The sequence below is a fragment of the Carassius auratus genome, unplaced genomic scaffold (assembly GCF_003368295.1).
Source record: "Carassius auratus strain Wakin unplaced genomic scaffold, ASM336829v1 scaf_tig00026092, whole genome shotgun sequence".
Classification (NCBI taxonomy): domain Eukaryota; kingdom Metazoa; phylum Chordata; class Actinopteri; order Cypriniformes; family Cyprinidae; genus Carassius; species Carassius auratus.
Window position 1 is genome coordinate 36,061 of NW_020525485.1, and position 18,090 is coordinate 54,150.

Consider the following 18,090-nt stretch of genomic DNA (forward strand, 5'->3'; position numbering starts at 1 on the left):
CGGGAGTTCGTAGCCGGTTCGCGAATCATTTGAGTCAGTTTGGGAGTTCGGAGCGTGAATCATTTGAGTCAGTTCGGGAGTTTGAATGCAGTAATGCAGTAGCTCTTTCTAAGGGAATTTTTTCAAAATACTTTTGCACATTTTATTTATGTTCAGTAGTTCTTTCTTGCTCAAGCAAATCCACAAACTAATAAAAAGATTTATTATTAAGATCGCCTGTTGACTGCTGTATATAAAACCCCTTCAATATAGTTGTTGTTACCTCAGGGGATGAGGGGAGTCATCAAAAAAAAAGAAAAAAAGATATATATATTGCCCAAAATGCATAACTTTATTGTCTAGCAGTTCCTACGTTTGCACTTTGACCTTAACATCTGTCTGGGACAGGGTCAGGAAACTTTAACATGACACTGTTATGTTTGCAGTAACACAGGCCTTTCCTTAAAAACAGTCCCATGTTTCCAGTTCACAGTCATTTGATGCTCATGTAGTCTCCACACAGCTCAATGTACTGCAGTGACATCACCCTGATGATTTTCTACACATTTAATTTCAGAAAAACACCCGTTTTGTTGGGATTGTGCTATAAAAGCTGGTTCTACATCGCCCTCTTGTGTCAGACGCATCATTTTAAAATTGTATTAATTTTGTCATTATTTAATATCTCTATACAGTTTTTGATATTTTAGTACATAGATTACATGAATCAAAATATGAACTATACTCAGCAATTAGCTAGAATAAAAATCAAATAAAGAAAACAAACATATTTCAATTAACAAATGTTTTTTTCTTTTTTTCATGATTTTATATTTCTAGAATAAGTAAAAAAAAAAAAATTAATGAAAGAAATAAGAAAAATAAATCAAATAAATCAGCCAACATGGCCAAGAAAAATAACTTAATTCAAACGTTAAACTAAATTATTGGCTCTTTTTTTTTTTTTTTTTTGAAAAAAGTCAAAAATGCTGAGAAGGAAAGTCATTTTTTCCAGTGCATTTTTCTAGACATTCCCAGTAGATATTTCCACTTTTTAACATTTCTTTAACTTCTATGACACGAACAATCAGACACACATTGCAGGGAAGAAACAGGACTACATGTTTATCAAAACTCTCCTTTTATTCTGTGCTTCAGAACAAACACGTGTAGTGAAAACATTCAGCTCAGTATCAAAGTTTATCAAAGTACTTGAGTTTTCCGGCGGGGTCTGGGATAATCTGTGAGGAAAGAAGAGAGATACTGTAACCAGAGACCACACACACACACACACACACACACACACACACACGCACTGAACTCTTACCGTATCACTGCCAGGCTTCCATCCAGCAGGACACACTGACATCAGAGAGACAGAGAGAATCAGCAACACCAAAACCAAACTGTTACGTTTATCTCATGCACACTCATGTACTTAAGTATGTGTGATAAGATATTTATATCGCAACATTCTGGTGGATAATGCATTGATTGTACAATTAGAGATTGACTGATATATCTATACCTATCTTCTATCACACATTTCAAGAATATACTTGTTTTGTTTTTCTTTATTTGTGTTTATGTACATTTAAAAAAAATTTTTTTTTGCTTAAAATAGCCTTATGAAATGTTTTTTTCCCCTCTGAAATTCTGTGTATTTCCATTTTTCTGGTTATCAAATGAAGGCATAAAACATTCATTTAATTTATCTTTTAATTTTTGAAAATGAAGCAAACTTAATTTTTTGGTAAACAAAATGGATTTATTATTTTAAATAAACCATGGAGGTTGTGTGATTATTCCTTAAAAAATGTTATGTTTGTTTCATTTTAATAGTAGTAGTAGGCTATATACATTCTGCTGAACAATGGTAATACATTTCTGGCAAATATTTTTTTAAATTCTTTAAACTAAACCGGACTTTTATTTTGACGGGTTGACTTACCTTTACAGTTCTGTGTATGTAATGTGATGCTAGTTTTACTTAAATCAAACATATATATTTATATATAATAAGATATAATATATACGGTATATATATATATATATATATATATATATATATATATATATATATATATATATATATATAAATAATTTTTTTTTTCAGTTTTATCTCAAATTTAGCTATCCAAAGCAACATTTCTAATTTCCCTCTAAGTTTTTCATTTTATATTTGTATTGTTTGTATGTATTCTATTTGTTTTTATTTTATTTCCACTTCATTCCAGTTACCAAAATCAATTTTTAATAGTTCTAGTAAACAATAACAACTCTATTCTGAACGTGAGCTGATTGGATAAACCACCGTCTAGCTGTTTTATTCTCTCAATTCTCAAACTCTACATTTGCATCCAAACGTGTTAAGGATCAAAAACATTTAATCTCATAAATCATAAATTCATAAATCATAAATTCATAAACTCATAAATCATAAATGTTAACATTGGCAGCCCATGTAAACACTGTTATAAACTATTTTTCAGATGATAACTTTGACAAAGGTGTGTCACCAGCACAATAAATGGCGTACCTTCTCCGTGTTTATCGGTGTACTGGAAGGCCTGCACCAGTCGGAGGGTCTCGTCCACAGAGCGTCCCACCGGCAGATCGTTCATAGTGATCTGTCTGAGGACACCTTTCCCGTCGATGATGAAGAGACCTCTAAAAGACAGCAGAGGATAAACCCATCACCACAGAACTCAGCAGGCAACATACGCTTTAAAATCAGGGTTCTGGTTTTTCGCTTTCCATTTGTTTCTGATTACATTTTCAAAGATGCATTTGTAAAAATTCATTTACTGTACAATATTAAAGGTCCAAAAATGAAAAGTCTCAGTTTCAGTACCGTAGCGTGTGCCCTTGATCCTCAAGAAAGACGCCGTAGTCCTTGGAAATCTGATGAGTGAGGTCAGAAAGAAGAGGGATCTTCATTGGTCCGAGACCTCCTTGTTTCCTGGGCGTGTTGATCCTGATGAAAGAAACCAGCGGTGTCATTCTTAGCCCTCGCTTATCTAAGAGATGAAGGAGTGTGTTCTCCTCACCAGGCCAGGTGTGTAAACTGAGAGTCCACCGAGCAGGCCACCACTTCTGCGCCGATGGCCTGAAACTCGTGCACACGATCACTGAAGGCGATGATCTCGGTAGGACACACAAACGTGCTGCGAATTAACACAAACGTGTTTTCAACATTAATAATAATTAGAACCATTGTTAATTAACTGAGCACCAAATCAGCATATCATTCTGATTTCTGAAGATCATGTGCCACTGAAGACTGGAGGAATGATGCTGAAAATACCGCTGTGCATCACAGAAATTAATTATATTTTTAAATATATTCACAAAGAAAACTGTTATTTGAAATTATAATAATATTTCACAACATTACTGCATTTACACAAGAGACCTCTTTTAAAAACATTGACAATCTTAATGATTGTGAACTTCTGATAAGTGCTTTGTGCATTCAGTCATCTAAATTGAAGAATAACTGAGGTTTGTGTAGTCAGAGCTCACAAGTCCAGAGGGTAGAAGAAGAAAACCAGGTATTTTCCTTTATAATCGGACAGTTTCAGCTCCTTAAACTCGCCGTTGATCACAGCTGTTCCTTCCCAGTGTGGAGCTGGCTTTGAAACTGAAAAGAAAGGAACATATCACAACATCTATAATTATTGCATGAATGTTAGTGTGCATATGCATGTATGTGAACTGCTGTATCTTTAGAGATTCGGTAGCATGCTGAAAAAAAACTGTCTTGGATCCAAGTTTTCAAGCATGACGTGTCCTTAAAAGCGGTGTGCTTTGCACAAATAAACAGCACATACTAGTATCTCAAACCCTGTGCATGAATTATTCTGATAATGTATCAGATGAACGGTCATGCTGACAATCCTTCTGGAACAATTGATTTAACGCTATACTATATCATCGTAGTGACAGCTGTTGGATATATATATTGTAATTAACATTTTAATTGAGATTTAAAAAATATTGAGATTTATTTAAGACCATGTTTTTCATTAAAATCCATGCATTGAGCATGCATGTAGTTGCATAAATGAGAGAAACGCACTTTTGGCTTTGCTCAGGTGAAGGGAATGGTCAGAGACGGGGACGCGGAAAGCCTCTCCTGGATAAACGTGTCCACCGGCGTAATTATGACACTCCTGCTCCTTCTTCCAGTCTGCACCGTTACACAGAACCGACTCGGTGAGTAAAAGCAGCGCGCAAACCACGCCGAGCCATTCTCTGGGAGTCTTAACGCAGCGACTGACATCCATTGCTGAGTCTTGCAGGAAGCGCGTCTCTCTCAGTTCGATTATTATTCCTCCTTCAGAGCGCGCGCTCACATCGTCGTTCTCTATGGTGATCGGATGGGCTGCAGCTGCGCTCTATTGAGCGGGTCTGACGACGATTGCTATGATGTAGAGATCTGAGGTTTCCGCACCAGCGCGCCATTACAAATCATTTATTTATTTATTTTCCTCCATTAGAATCCATCGTCAGTCACGTACCAAAGAAGAATTCATTAATGTAATGTTTTATTAATATTTTTTTGATTATTAATCAACAGTGTAACAGTATTTGTTGTTATCCTTTATTTTTATTTTGATAACGTCAAATAAATACATCATAAATAAAACCCTTCATACAACAATATTCATTTTATTTTGTTTACCTGAATGTCATGACCATTAACGAAAATCGAGAACCGTGAACAATATTTATAAAATATTTTTTATTTATATCTCAGGTGTAACGTTACTGAAAGTAAATATATTAGGTAAATGTTCGGATTATAAAAATGTTTGGAAATGCTAAGCATTATTATTATTATTATTATTAAAGCAAATAACAAATAAAATGTGCAAAAAAAAAAAAAAAATCCTTAAAAAACACGGTTACGCAGTTGTTTTGTATATGATCGTCACTTCCGCTGCAGTTGTTCCGGACGCTCGAGCGCCGGCGGGAGTTCGCATGATCAAAGCCTTTTAAACCTAGGAACCGGTTAGTATCGGTCATAAACCTATTATTATATGTTTTACTACCACTTTTTAACATCTACTGAACGTTATACGTGGCGACAATTCCATATTGTCCGAACGCGCTCGCCCTTATCGAGTCTTTTCCGTACAAGAACGCGCGCCTCGCGTTCGTCATTTGCGATTATTTTATGAAAATGAGTCGCGTGTCACGTCCGTTGGAGATCTAGAATGTTTGACCGTTAACGACAGGTCGATTTTTAAGAGAGTAGTGATTTGAATGACCTCCAGTCAGTGACGCCATGTGATAACGTTACAGTTAATGAACCGGTTTCTCTCGTGTTTACAGCGAACCTTCCCGCTCAAACGGAGACACGATGGCCGACAGCGATGACGAGTACGACCGCAGACGCAGAGATAAGTTCCGCCGCGAGAGGAGCGACTACGAGCGGTCCCGGGAGAGAGAGGAGCGCCGCAGAGACGACTGGAGCGATCGGTGAGGACGAGCGACGCATTCATCTCAGTATTTTATAACAGAACGAAAATAATTGTCAAACAAGTGTGATTTCATGGTGATTGTCACACACCGCTTTCAGTTTATTCAAGGTGCACTTTTTTCTTAACGCAACAATTCATGACAAACAGTTTGAAATGTAGCCACGTTTAAATTATAATAACAAAACATTATCATATTTCCTTGAGAGTGCTAATGTGATCATTCTGTCAGTATCAGTAATATGATTTTTAATGAGAAAAAATAAAAATTAAATTTTTACACGACGATACCGTTCTCAACTATAAATGTAAAACTTTGTTATTTGGTCGTTCATTCACAATGTTGTAGCAAGATTTACTTTTAATGAGCCGAAAAGAATGCACCATCTTTATTTGACACTCTAACTTTAACACTCACTATTCTAATTCTATTATTAAAAAAGAAAAATCTAACTACTTTTCTAATCTCTTTGTATTCTATTTTCTTTTAATTTATTATGCAATTATAAAAAAAAGACCTCTAACACCAGCTTGATCTGTTCTTTTTCTATTCTATAGGTTTACTTTTTATTATACTATTTAAAACAAACTTGATACATGTACTGCACTAGATTACCGAGACTTGTTTAGCACTTATATATCATTGCTCTTTTGTTGTTTTTTGATTGCTTCCATTGTCCTCATTTGTAAGTCACTTTGAATAAAACCGTCTGCTAAACGATTAAATCTAAATGTATTTAAAGGCCAAGCAGAGGGAGTGTTTCTGATCAAACCTCCAAACATGTGATATCACTGAAAAGCCATGGATGTCCTGTAAAACTCCTGGCATGTAGGGTCTCAGAAATTCACTAATTGACTAAATGAACAGCCAAAACACACTAAGTTTACATTTATAGTTGAGAAAGGTATCGTCGTGTAAAAACACCCCTAAAATGACATGCATAAACTATGATAGAAACACGTTTACTGAATAAATTGCAGCCAGTTAAATTTATCAATAATTTGTCTGATTGATTATTACCCTCTTTAATGTTTCTGATGGTTATGCTCTGCTCAAGAGACTTGTATGCTTGCATATTTTTATGTATATTTGTTGTGGTTGTCGTTTACTGGCGGCCCTCGGCTAGAGAATGGGACCGGGGCCGCGAGCGACGCAGCCGAGGGGAGTATCGTGACTACGACAGGGGCAGACGAGAGCGGTTTTCCCCTCCACGTCATGACATGAGCCCTCAGCAGAAGCGCATGAGGAGAGACTGGTAAGAATTACTGTGTTTTTAGGTTAAGAGATCTCTTTTAAACTTCTGTGTTGAAACCCAACCGACTTGCTCCCTGTCTGCCACATAGACAGTACTCGAATTAAAATGGGACACATTTGGAAATGATGCACAGTTCAACAGAGTTTATAAAGTGGTTCTCTGAGTGCCCTTTGAGTTTTAAGACATTCCACTCCAGTATAAAACCTAGGATTTTACTTTGAGATTATTCACAGATATTTTATTAATGCACAGTAGAAAGTATTAATATTAATAATAAAAATAACCTTTTTTTTTTTTTAAGGAATATCAAATGTTCCATGTTTTAATTTTAACAGGTAACCAAAACAAATGCATACATTGTTAAATGCATACATTTATTTTATTTATATTTTAAAAGATCAGTTAAATTGCTAATATTGGGCCTTCAATTGATTACCACATTTATTTATTTGTATATTTTTTGGGAAGATTTAAGCAGAGGCCATATTATTGTAAATATTTTAATCATCATTTTAATCGAGACGTGTGTTTTTTTTTTTTTTTTTTTAAATCTCAAAATCCTAAGAAAATGGGAAAACTTGAAGAAAAAAAAACCTTCAAGTCTTTAACTTTAATAAATTTTGACATGTTTTAATTACCTTTTTTATTTTTATTTATTTTTATTTTTTTATCAAATTTAATTTGGCCATTAAATGAAATCCATAATTTAAATTGCAGAAATGGAAAAAACAAATTTGAGGAATAAATAAAATAGTTGTTTGTAGGGTCCTATACTCTAAGCATAAAAATACAAAGAGCACATAAATAAAGTATACGTCTGTAATGCCATGTAGGCAGCTCACTAGCTTTTGAAATGAAGCCAAAGAGATAAAATGCCTCTTCTGCTCTCTTCTCAGGGATGACCATGGAGGTGACCCTTACCATGGTGGCTATGATCTGGGTTATGGAGGCGGGGGAGGGCCCGGTTATGCCCCTCCTCAGCCGTGGGGTCACCCGGACATGCACCTGATGCAGCCCCATCATGGGATCCCCATCCAGGCCAGGTGAGCAGGAACAACACGAGCGGCTCTACTGTCCGCCGTTCCCTTGCACTGATCCTGTGTGGTCACCTCCTTCTCCTGCTCTTCCTTTCAGGCTGGGAAACATCCATGACATGGATCTGGGTCCTCCTCTTCCTGTGATGAAGACCTTTAAGGAGTTCCTGCTGTCCCTGGACGACTCTGTGGATGAGACTGAGTCGGTCAAACGCTACAATGAGTACAAGATCGATTTCAGGCGGCAGCAGATGCAGGACTTCTTCCTGGCCCATAAAGACGAAGAGTGGTACGAGAACAGTTACTGTTTTTGCTTTAGCTTTCTGTTTGTGAAGCACAAAGCATCAGCCTCTGAACATTTGACTCTGTTCTGTTAATAATACATTTGGTCTGTAGTTAAGATGGTTTAATAATGTGAAAAGGCTTTTATCTTGTAACACCGAGTACAACTGTGACTATCCTTTTAATAGGTGTTTAGTAAATTATGACAGTCATTTGCGAAATACTCTTTTAAAGCTGTAGTTCATCCAAAATTGAAAATTTTATTTCTTTTTTGCATGAACTATTTCTTTAAAGTTTGAGTGTTTTATATCCTCTGATTTATATGATTCTAATTAATGTCTGTCTGCTATCTCATCAGTTTGTGTCCACAGCGACTGAATTGGTCTCATCATTGACTTGTTCATTTCAGGTTTTTGCATATTGTTCTCTGGTTTACAAATTAACAAAAACCCTTCTTCCCTCCATCACCACAAGGTATTGGAAGATGAGAAAAGCTCTTGGACGCGCCGCAGGAGTCGCTGTTAGTTAGTCAGGGTTTGCACTGCGCACAATGCAGCTGCCTTTAGAATCCAAGTACCAGGGCTTTTAGCTAGAGGCGTTCACGGAGAGCTTTGTTATTTTGATTTTTTTTTTTTTTTTTCTGTAGTGTGTGATACTTTTCTTCCACTTCTTCATTTTTGATATTTGGATCAATCAAACCTCCCCAAAAAATGCAGAAATAGTGTGTATGCACACACTCCTCTAAGAAGACGCTCTGTGTGTAAATGCGTTGTAATGCGGGGAGTACATCAGGTAAAAACACAACGGGAAATGTTTTGACTCTAGTTTCTTGATAATGCATCAGTTTTTAGTGTTGCTTTTACTAATTATTTGTTTCTACTTCGTTGGTGGTGAGTGTACCTTACTGTATTTACACAAACACACACTTAAACACAAGTTTGGTTTAAAGCATGTGTAGTAAGATAATGGGTTATTGGATCCAACGTTGATTTATCAAAGCACATTTAGATGTGTAGAAGGCAGGTTATATCTAGCAGGTCTCTTGGTGATTAGTTTGTAAGGTTGACTTCAGGTTGAAATAGTTGCTAACATGCTGTTTTTTTTTTTTTTTTGTCCCTCTTCCTCCATCTCTGTCTACCTGTCAGGTTTCGTATGAAGTACCACCCGGATGAGGCTGGGAGGCGTAAAGCAGAAGCCCACAGTGCTCTACAGAACCGGCTGAACGTCTACATGTATCTGATGGATAATAACGCATTTGAACCGGTCTCTTTGGACATAGAGCATGCTCCACAAATCACCAAGATTTTAGATACAGGTATAGAGAAGTGCTTTTCATGTGCTAGTTTTAAATGTGTCATGTCTATCCAAACGTATGATCACTGATAATGATGAACTGTGGTTCTGTTAGCTGTAATAAAGATGGAAGGAGGAACGGAAAATGACCTACGTATCCTGGAAGAGCCCAATGAGGAAGAGGAGGAGCAGCGAGAGAGACTGTCATCCGGTGGGCCTGCTTCTGAACCTCCCAAACGGGACGAGCCCAAGCCGGCGGATGTTGAGCGCAAACCCTCGACTGAAAAAGACAAGATGGTGAGGGATTGTTGCGTAACCGAGCAAAGGATCACAGTGTTTTGAGGATCACTTATGGTGAATTTGGTGTCTTTAGGGCGAAGGTGATGAGGGCACTGAGAAGAATGTAGCCGTTTGTGAAGGAGAGGAGAAGACCGAGAAAGAAGCACCTGCAGAACCCATCTCAGAACCCAAGAAGGTTAGTTAGCTAAGTTCTGTTTCTGTTTTGTAACTTGGATATCGGTTTGCAATAATTGCATTCTACAGTTTTTTTTTTTCTCTCTTTAGCTAAGTAAGAAGAGGAAGAGGAAACACAGTGGAGACAGTGAAGATGAAGCTAGTGCATCTGACAGCGAATCCGATTCTAACTCCGACTCGAACTCTCGCTGCTCGGAGAAACCCTCAGAAAGAGCGAGAGAACCCGACGAGGGAGAAGAGAAGGAGGAAGAGGAAGAAGAGGAGGGGGAAGGTCAGTCTCAAGGCTTCTGAAGATTAATCATCCGTGTCAAGTGTCATGGTTGTGACCGCTGTGCTTCTGCTCTTTTAAAGCCACTGATGTGAAGGAGCAGAAGGAAAAGGAGAAAGAAAAGGAGAAGAAACCAAAGGACGATCAGCCTCCGCGGCCTCGACCTCTTCACAGGACATGCTCTCTCTTCATGAGGAGCATCGCTCCCAGCATATCCAAGGCGGAGATCGTCGCTGTAAGTGTGCACGTAAAATGGGGTTGCATGATTGAATTGAATGCTATAGTCATGCGCATCTTGTCAGTAAAAGCCAGTTCTGTGATTAGTAGGAAATCTCCATCGTGCATTTACTACACGACATTACTACAGTCTTGACAGTCGCAGCTTTTGCCTAATCACAAGACATCTGCAAAACAATTACTGTTCATAAATGATCTAAAGACTGCTATTTTTATTTTATTTTTTTTGCAGCTATGTCGACGTTATCCGGGATTTGTGCGAGTGTGTTTGTCGGAACCGCAGCCAGAGCGCAGGTAAGTTGAAGTTGGAGATGCTTTCGAGTGGATTGTGTAGATTAAATTCTTATTTTCAGCTTATTGAGGATATTAGGGGTTGCATTTTCTGTTACGCTGATGTAAACTGTGTTTTCAGGGTCACCACCTGGCCGTAGCCCTACCCCAAAATTTTCTGCATAGATTTTTTTTTGAATTATTAATACTTTATCGGAATGGTACAAAACTTGGTAAAGATACTGGTATTTGCTATTTCAACATGTCTTGGACGTGATTCGAAAAGGTTAAATAGTCCAGAAATAAATGGGCATATCTGTAATATGTACTCGCTCCGACACTGTGGTCAAAAGTGTTTTTCAAATAATGCTTAGTGCACCTTTAAGTAAGAATTGGCCACGTGTCGTCTTCAAAAAGAGACCGAACGTGAGCCTGTGAACCAAAGCATTCCATATTTAGTTTTAAAGTCTAAGCGAAGGTCAAAAAGTGGTTAACAGGATAAACTAATACATTTAGATTTAGTGCAATTTAAAAATACAAAGTTCTATAAAAACAATTAACAAGCTAAAATATAGTACTTTTATTGAATTGAAATAAAACATTTTTGATTGCCACACGAGGAGCACAGAGGGTTAGTTTTAGGACTAAAGGCTTTCAAATTCCAGATTTCAAATAAATGAGAAAAATTCAATTTGAATCTTAATGTTATCTCCATTTGTGCCAGTGTTGAAATGTTTCCTTGAATTATTTCAGTACATGAAAGCAGAAGTGAGGAGAAAGCTCAAATATATCCATCTCTGTGACTCAGGTTTTTCAGGCGTTGTTGGGTGACCTTTGACCGAGGAGTGAACATCAAAGAGATCTGCTGGAACCTGCAGAACATCCGGGTGAGTTCAGAACCGTCCTCCGGGAGAACCACAGCGTCTGTCAGACGTCTCGCTCACTCTCTCTCTCCTCCTGTTCCTCTCTGAGCAGCTGCGGGACTGTGAGCTGGCTCCTGGGGTCAATCGAGATCTGGCACGACGTGTGCGGAACGTGAACGGAGTCACTCAGCACAAACAGGTTCTCCGTAATGACATCAAGCTGGCTGCTAAACTGATCCATGCACTGGATGACAGGGAGAGGCTGTGGAACCCCAAACCCAGAGAAGAGACGCACGCTCTGGAGGTTCATCAGATATGTGTTTGTTCTTACACTGAGCTTTTAAAAGTGATTACTTGGCTTATTTTTTCCCCATTTCTCAAATTTCTTGAAGCTCCCTGCACAGAACCCTATTTTGAAGAACATCACTGATTACCTGATTGAGGAAGTGAGCGCAGAAGAGGAAGAGCTTCTGGGAAGTTCAGGGGGAGTCGATTCGGAGGACGCATCCAAAGAGGGGAACCCCACCGAGATAACTGTGGAGAGAGATGAGAAACTGGTCAAGGTCAGGAAAAAGTGTAAATGAGACTTTCAGTCTTATTTCAGTCTGGTGCTGCTTTGAGTGAGCTTCAGGAGTGTTGTGTGTTCGTCTTCTCCCAGGTGTTGGATCGTCTCCTGTTTTATCTGCGCATCGTTCACTCTATTGATTATTACAACACCTGTGAGTACCCGAGCGAGGACGAGATGCCCAACCGCTGCGGCATCATCCACGTGCGAGGACCCATTCCCCCCAACCGCATCTCTCTCAGAGAGGGTAACGCTGACATTACTGCTAACTGAAGTGTGATTGATGTGTAAATACTTCCTAAACTGTGTCTAAATATTTCTGACTCAACCAAAAGTGTAGAATGTGATTTAAATGTTAGCAACAGAGAAATGAACTGACCGTCTTGTAGTGGCCGACTGGCAGAAGACGTTCGAAGAGAAGCTGGGACACTTGTTCAGTGTGAAGGAAACCCTGTCTGAAGACGAGGCAGCAAAGATGGGCCGCAAGGATCCAGAACAGGAAGTGGAGAAGTTCGTGCTGTCCAACACACAGGAACTGGGCAAAGACAAGTGGCTTTGTCCTCTGAGTGGCAAAAAGTTTAAGGTGTGTGATTTATAACATGATCCTTTTTTACGTTAACTACAGTTTACAAGTAAATGTTTTCTTGACATTTCTTTTTCAGTGTGTGTGACCTTTACTAGTGATTTCATGAGTGAAACTTTATTTCATACACCAGTTGTTCCAGTGGAGGGAGATTGTTCATCTTTGACCAAATTAATAAAGATATGAATCTCTCTGAAGGGCCCAGAGTTCGTGAGGAAGCACATTCTAAACAAACATGGTGAGAAGATTGAGGAAGTCAAGAAAGAGGTCATCTTTTTCAACAACTTCCTGATGGATGCTAAAAGACCCTCCATCCCTGAGATGAAACCTCCTCCTCCTCCGGGCCCAGGACAGGGTAAAAACACATCAATCTTGATCTTTACAGTGGGTTAAACAAAAACTGTGTCCGGCTTCATTTCAAGCTGCGAATCAACCAAATGTGGGGTGATCTTTTCTAAAGCCACTGCATATGAGAAGAAAAACACATTATCAGAAACGTTTTTAATTGTTCTTTGTCTTGTTAGGAGTGCTTTCACCTGGAGGTCTTCCGTTCCCACCTCAGGGTCCTCAGGGGCTCATGGGTTTTGGCCAGCCCAGACCTCCAGTTATGGGTTATGGAGGTGTGTGTTTGCAGCTCAGTTATTCAACAAGGGTGCAACCCTAAAACATGTGTATATAGATCTAGCCTTTTGCTTTTTTTCAAAATTATCTAAGCTTTGAAATTTGCTCAAGTTCTCTACAGAATTGAGAAAATAGCTGGGTTCTCACAGACATAATAAATGTATTTGTGACCCTGGAGCACTAAAGCAGTCTGAAGTCTCTGGGGTGTATTTGTAGCAATAGGCAAAAATACATGGTATGGGTCAAAATTATGGATTTTTCTTTTATGGCAAAAATCTTTAGAATATTAAGTAAAGATCATGTTCCATTAAGATATTATGTAAATGTCATACTGTAAATATTTAAAAACTTCATGTTTGATTAGTAATATGCATTGCTACGAATTTATTTGAACAACTTTTAAAGATGATTTTCTCAATATTTAGATTTTTTTTTTTTTTTTCACCCTCAGATTCTAGATTTTCTAATAGTTGTACCTCTGCCAAATATTTTCCTCCTAACAAACCACACATCAATGGAAAGCTTATTTATTAAGCCTTCAGATAATGTATAAATCTCATTTTGTGGTCCAGGGGTTATCAAGCTAGTTATTTTTTTTGTGTGCATTTATTGAAGTTACGCAGTGATAGAAATTCAAATCAGTGTGGTGCATCTGTAAAACACATTTTTGAGGTGTTTCTTCGACACTTTAACAGGTGGTCCTCCTTACCCTCCCAACCAGTACGGTGGAGGCGGCAGGGGCAACTACGACAACTTCCGTGGACAAGGCGGTTACCCTGGAAAACCTAGGAACAACCGGTGAATCTTTTGTATTTTAATTGCCATTAGGGAACAGAAGTGATCATTTTAGAAGCTCTTTTAGAGTTATTATAGACAAAATCTAATAAAATGTCTATGTCTTTTCCAGAATGATGCGTGGGGATCCTCGAAATATCATTGAATATCGCGATTTAGACGCTCCAGATGATGTGGACTTCTTTTAGAGCTCCAGTTTTATTCTTTCCATTTTAATCCTTTTCTATTTTTATTTAACAGTTGTCTCAGAATACTTTTTTTGCATTGGTTGCAGAAGCTGCCCCTTACTGTCCTCTGTTCGCTCGTATGTATTACAGTAGTGCTGCACCTGAAATGAACGCATGTCCTTTGTTGAATTCACTGCATATTTAGCTTGTGCTTGTCGCCTTTTTGTTCTTCCAATAAAACTTTCATTTTGGACTTTTTGTGTGCTGTATTGGTTTTTAAATTATATTTTATATCCAATTTTTTATGAAATTATTAATTAAAATGTTCAATTTTTAATTTAAACGACAACAAAATCATGTTCACTTCCGTTGGAAGTACTTTAAACTCTTAGCATTGCAGAGGGGCTAAAACAAATGGGTTGCTTGTATTTTTGCATATGGGTGAATTTAAAAAGCCAGTTTATTTGATCCATATCTTCTTTTTTTTTTATTTAATGGACCTTTTTAGAAGTAAACTGTCCTTCTCTAGGTGGATGAATTTCTGAAATTTTGTTTATTGCATTGTCCTGTGTACTTCCATTTTAACTACTTCATCCTTGGGGGCATTTGTATTTTTCATTTGTTTTATTAAAAACAGCATAAATGTTTTTTTCATCATATTTCACTCATTTAATCAAAAAATATTTAGACTAATTAAATGTCCACCTTGAAACACTTTTTTTAAACCAGGGTCATTTTAGCATAGATTCATGCATTCTCTTTTTTTGAATGTTTTTGTTTTTCACTGGCAAGGTTTCACAATGTTAACTAATGTTGGTTAAAAAAGAAAAGAAAAATCATTACTTTTTGAACACATTTTTGTTCTCTAAGGACCTCTGCGCAACCTTTTTAATTTGACACTGAGGTTAAGTTCTCTTTTAGTTCATCAAATGAGGACAAATGCTTTTCTGTAGTAATTGAAAACGGATTAAGATTCTTAATTGTCATTATTTAAGGGATCTATTTTTATTTTATTTTATTGAATTTATTTTACAGCACAGAAATAGCTGTATAATCAAATGTGAACCATAAGACCAGACATATGTTACAAAAAAAATATATACAAACTTATGAGCAATATAGACAAGGAAAGACTTGTGACCAAGGCATAAATACAAAAGGAGAATTGGATTAAATACAAATATACAACACAAAGTGGTAGTGCTGTAATCCCCAAAGATTACTGTTATAAACATGAGCCACATCCAAAAGGCAAAGGGGGAGGTGTTGCTTCAATTTATAACAATGTTTTCAGGATTTCTCAGAGGGCAGGCTTTAAGTATAACTTGTTCGAAGTAATGCATATAACATTTTCCAGAGAAACAAGTGTTAATGATAAATCCCCTTTGATGTTTGTTTTTTATCTACTGTATACAGGCCACTAGGGCACCATACAACCTGTATTAAAGTGTTTGCTGATTTTACTTCCGAATTAATGCTGGCTGCAGATAAAGTTTTAATTGTTAGTGATTTTAAAATCATGTTGATAATGAAAAATATGTATTGGGGTCAGCATTTATAGACATTCTGAACTCTATTGGGGTTAGACAACACAAGATTTAATACTGTCACATGGAATTGATGGTGTTGAAATTATGCATCCAAGCGATGATATCTAGATCATTATTTAATTTTGTGCAAACTCCATATAGCTAAAACTGTAAAATCAACTTGATGATGTAACAGAAATTATGGACTCTCTTTTCTAGCATTTTAAATACAATAAAGCTCCTTTATGCTTATAGAAGTTTAAGAAAAAACAGTCTGACTCCATGGAATAATGAACACACTCACACCCTAAAGAGAGCAGCCTGGAAAATGGAGCGCAGCTGGAGGAAAACAAAACCAGAGGTATTTCATATTGCTTTACGAGACAGTAACCTATCCTACAGAAAAGCATTAAAAATGGCTAGATCTCATTATTTTTTTTCTCTTTTAGAAGAAAACAAACATAACCCCATGTATTTATTCAATACAGTGGTTAATGAAAAATAAAGCATCAACAAGTGTTGACATTTCCCAACATCACAGCAGTAATGACTTTAGGAACTATATAAATTCTAATATTGGTACTATTAGAGATACAAGTTTAACCATGCAACAGTCAGCTACCGTATCACATCAGACAGTGCACTATAGACCCCCTGAAGAACAGTTCCACTCATTCTCTACTACAGGAAAGGAAGAATTGTATAAACTTGTTAAATCATCTAAACCAACAACATGTTTGTTAGACCCTATTCCATCTAAGCTCCTAAAAGAGGTGTTTCCAGAAGTCATGGATCCCCTTCTGACTATTATCTATTCATCATTGTCATTAGGCTATGTCCCCAAAACCTTTAAACTGACTGTTAAGCCTCTAATAAAAAATAAAAAAAACACACAACCTGACTCCAAAGAACTTGTTTATTATAGACCGATCTCAAATCTCCCTTTTTCTGTCCAAGATACTAGAAAAGTTAATATCCTCACAATTATATTTCTTCTTAGAGTCAAAATTGTATCTGTGAGGATTCAGACCGTATCATAGTACTGAGACTGCTCTCCTTAGAGTTAAAATTGACCTGCTCTTATCATCTGATCATTGTTGTATCTCTCTATTAGTCTCTATTGGATCTTAGTACTGCGTTCGACACTATTGACCACAAAATTCTTTAGCATAGACTAGAAATCTTTGTTGGCATTAATGGAAGTGCATTAGCATGGTTTAAATCATACTTATATGACCGCCATCAATTCGTAGCAGTGAATGAAGAGGTATCATATTGATTGCAGTATGGAGTACCTCAAGGCTCAGTACTAGGGCCGTTACTCTTAAAGCTTTATGTTACTCTTGGGAGATATCATCAGGAAACACAGTGTTAGCTTTTACTGTAACGCTGATGATATTCTGATGATGATATATTTGTTAGTAGCCCGGCGAAACACAGCAAATTGACAAACTATCAGAATGCATAGTCGATATAAAAAACTGGATAAGTAATTTCTTACTGCTAAATTCTGAAGAAAAAAAAATAGAGGTGCTAATTATAGGACCTAAAAAACTCAGCATGTAATAACCTAGAACGCTGTCTAAGACTTGATGGCTGCTCTGTCAATTTTTCGTCATCAGCTAAGAACCTAGGTGTGCTATTTGATAGCAATCTTTCCTTAGAAAACCATGTTTCTAGCACACCTACTTGTGCTTTTAATTTCACATTTCGACTATTTTTTTATGTTTTAAATTATTTAAAAAAATCAGTATTCAACGTTTTATGTTAAAAACAAAACATTATTTATCCATCTGTAACTGCAGGTTAAATGCATCCATGTCCCCTCTGAGATCCATAAACTGTAAATACACCTAAATGCTTTTCCAGATGCAGATTCCAGAAAAGTTTTCTTATGTTGGAATGAAAGACAATAAGCACAGATGAAGTGATTCTTATTCTTATCAAAAAATACAAAATAGATAAATCTTGCCACTCAAGCTGTGTATGGAACTTTTTTATATATATATTTATTTGCTTCATTTACATTTTTCATTTACCTGTACTTCTACTTTCAACACTTCAGTATGTTTAAGATAAAAATATACTTTTCGTACTTAAGTACAATAAATATCACATACTTTTGCTCCAGAAGTTATTAATCTTTGTTAAAAAAATAATAGTCTTTGTTCATGTTCGGTTTATGAAATATTGAAATGACTAAGATTGAAGAATGTTCAGAAGAATTTTTCATTGGCAGTTTATGTTAATTAATAAATTAACTAATGTAAACTAATGAAGCCCTAATGTAAAGTGTGAATGAACAATGAATCAAAACACTTTCAAACAATATCTAGGGCATGTTGTAGCCCAGATTAAAATGTAAAAAAAAAAAAAAAAGTTTGAAAA

The 18,090-nt window shown here is 36.8% G+C and overlaps 2 protein-coding genes across 5 annotated transcripts; one reads left to right on the forward strand and one right to left on the reverse strand.

The window, feature by feature from the left end:
• Positions 1–1,103: 1,103 nt before the first annotated feature.
• Positions 1,104–4,324, reverse strand: LOC113078596 (peroxiredoxin-4-like). Its single transcript, XM_026250914.1, has 7 exons — positions 4,061–4,324; positions 3,505–3,622; positions 3,030–3,146; positions 2,834–2,956; positions 2,519–2,649; positions 1,307–1,341; positions 1,104–1,220 (listed from the first exon to the last, which is right to left on the reverse strand). The coding sequence occupies exons 1-7, from the start codon at positions 4,266–4,268 to the stop codon at positions 1,173–1,175; spliced, it is 780 nt and encodes a 259-aa protein (XP_026106699.1). The 5' UTR covers positions 4,269–4,324; the 3' UTR covers positions 1,104–1,172.
• A 572-nt stretch (positions 4,325–4,896) lies between these two features.
• LOC113078595 (serrate RNA effector molecule homolog) lies at positions 4,897–14,426 on the forward strand. Of its 4 annotated transcripts, none has more exons than XM_026250910.1 (20): positions 4,897–4,995; positions 5,320–5,466; positions 6,578–6,721; positions 7,618–7,764; positions 7,856–8,044; positions 9,183–9,352; positions 9,446–9,627; positions 9,704–9,805; positions 9,895–10,075; positions 10,156–10,307; positions 10,542–10,603; positions 11,388–11,466; positions 11,555–11,746; positions 11,835–12,005; positions 12,101–12,254; positions 12,397–12,590; positions 12,789–12,945; positions 13,115–13,210; positions 13,907–14,009; positions 14,119–14,426. In XM_026250910.1, exons 2-20 carry the CDS (start codon positions 5,348–5,350, stop codon positions 14,192–14,194), a joined length of 2,670 nt encoding a protein of 889 aa, XP_026106695.1. In that variant the 5' UTR covers positions 4,897–4,995; positions 5,320–5,347; the 3' UTR covers positions 14,195–14,426. The 4 variants fall into 4 exon arrangements, with proteins under 4 accessions (XP_026106695.1, XP_026106698.1, XP_026106696.1 ...); XM_026250913.1 differs by having other exon boundaries at positions 6,593–6,721; XM_026250911.1 differs by having other exon boundaries at positions 5,320–5,462; positions 6,574–6,721.
• Positions 14,427–18,090: the final 3,664 nt, after the last annotated feature.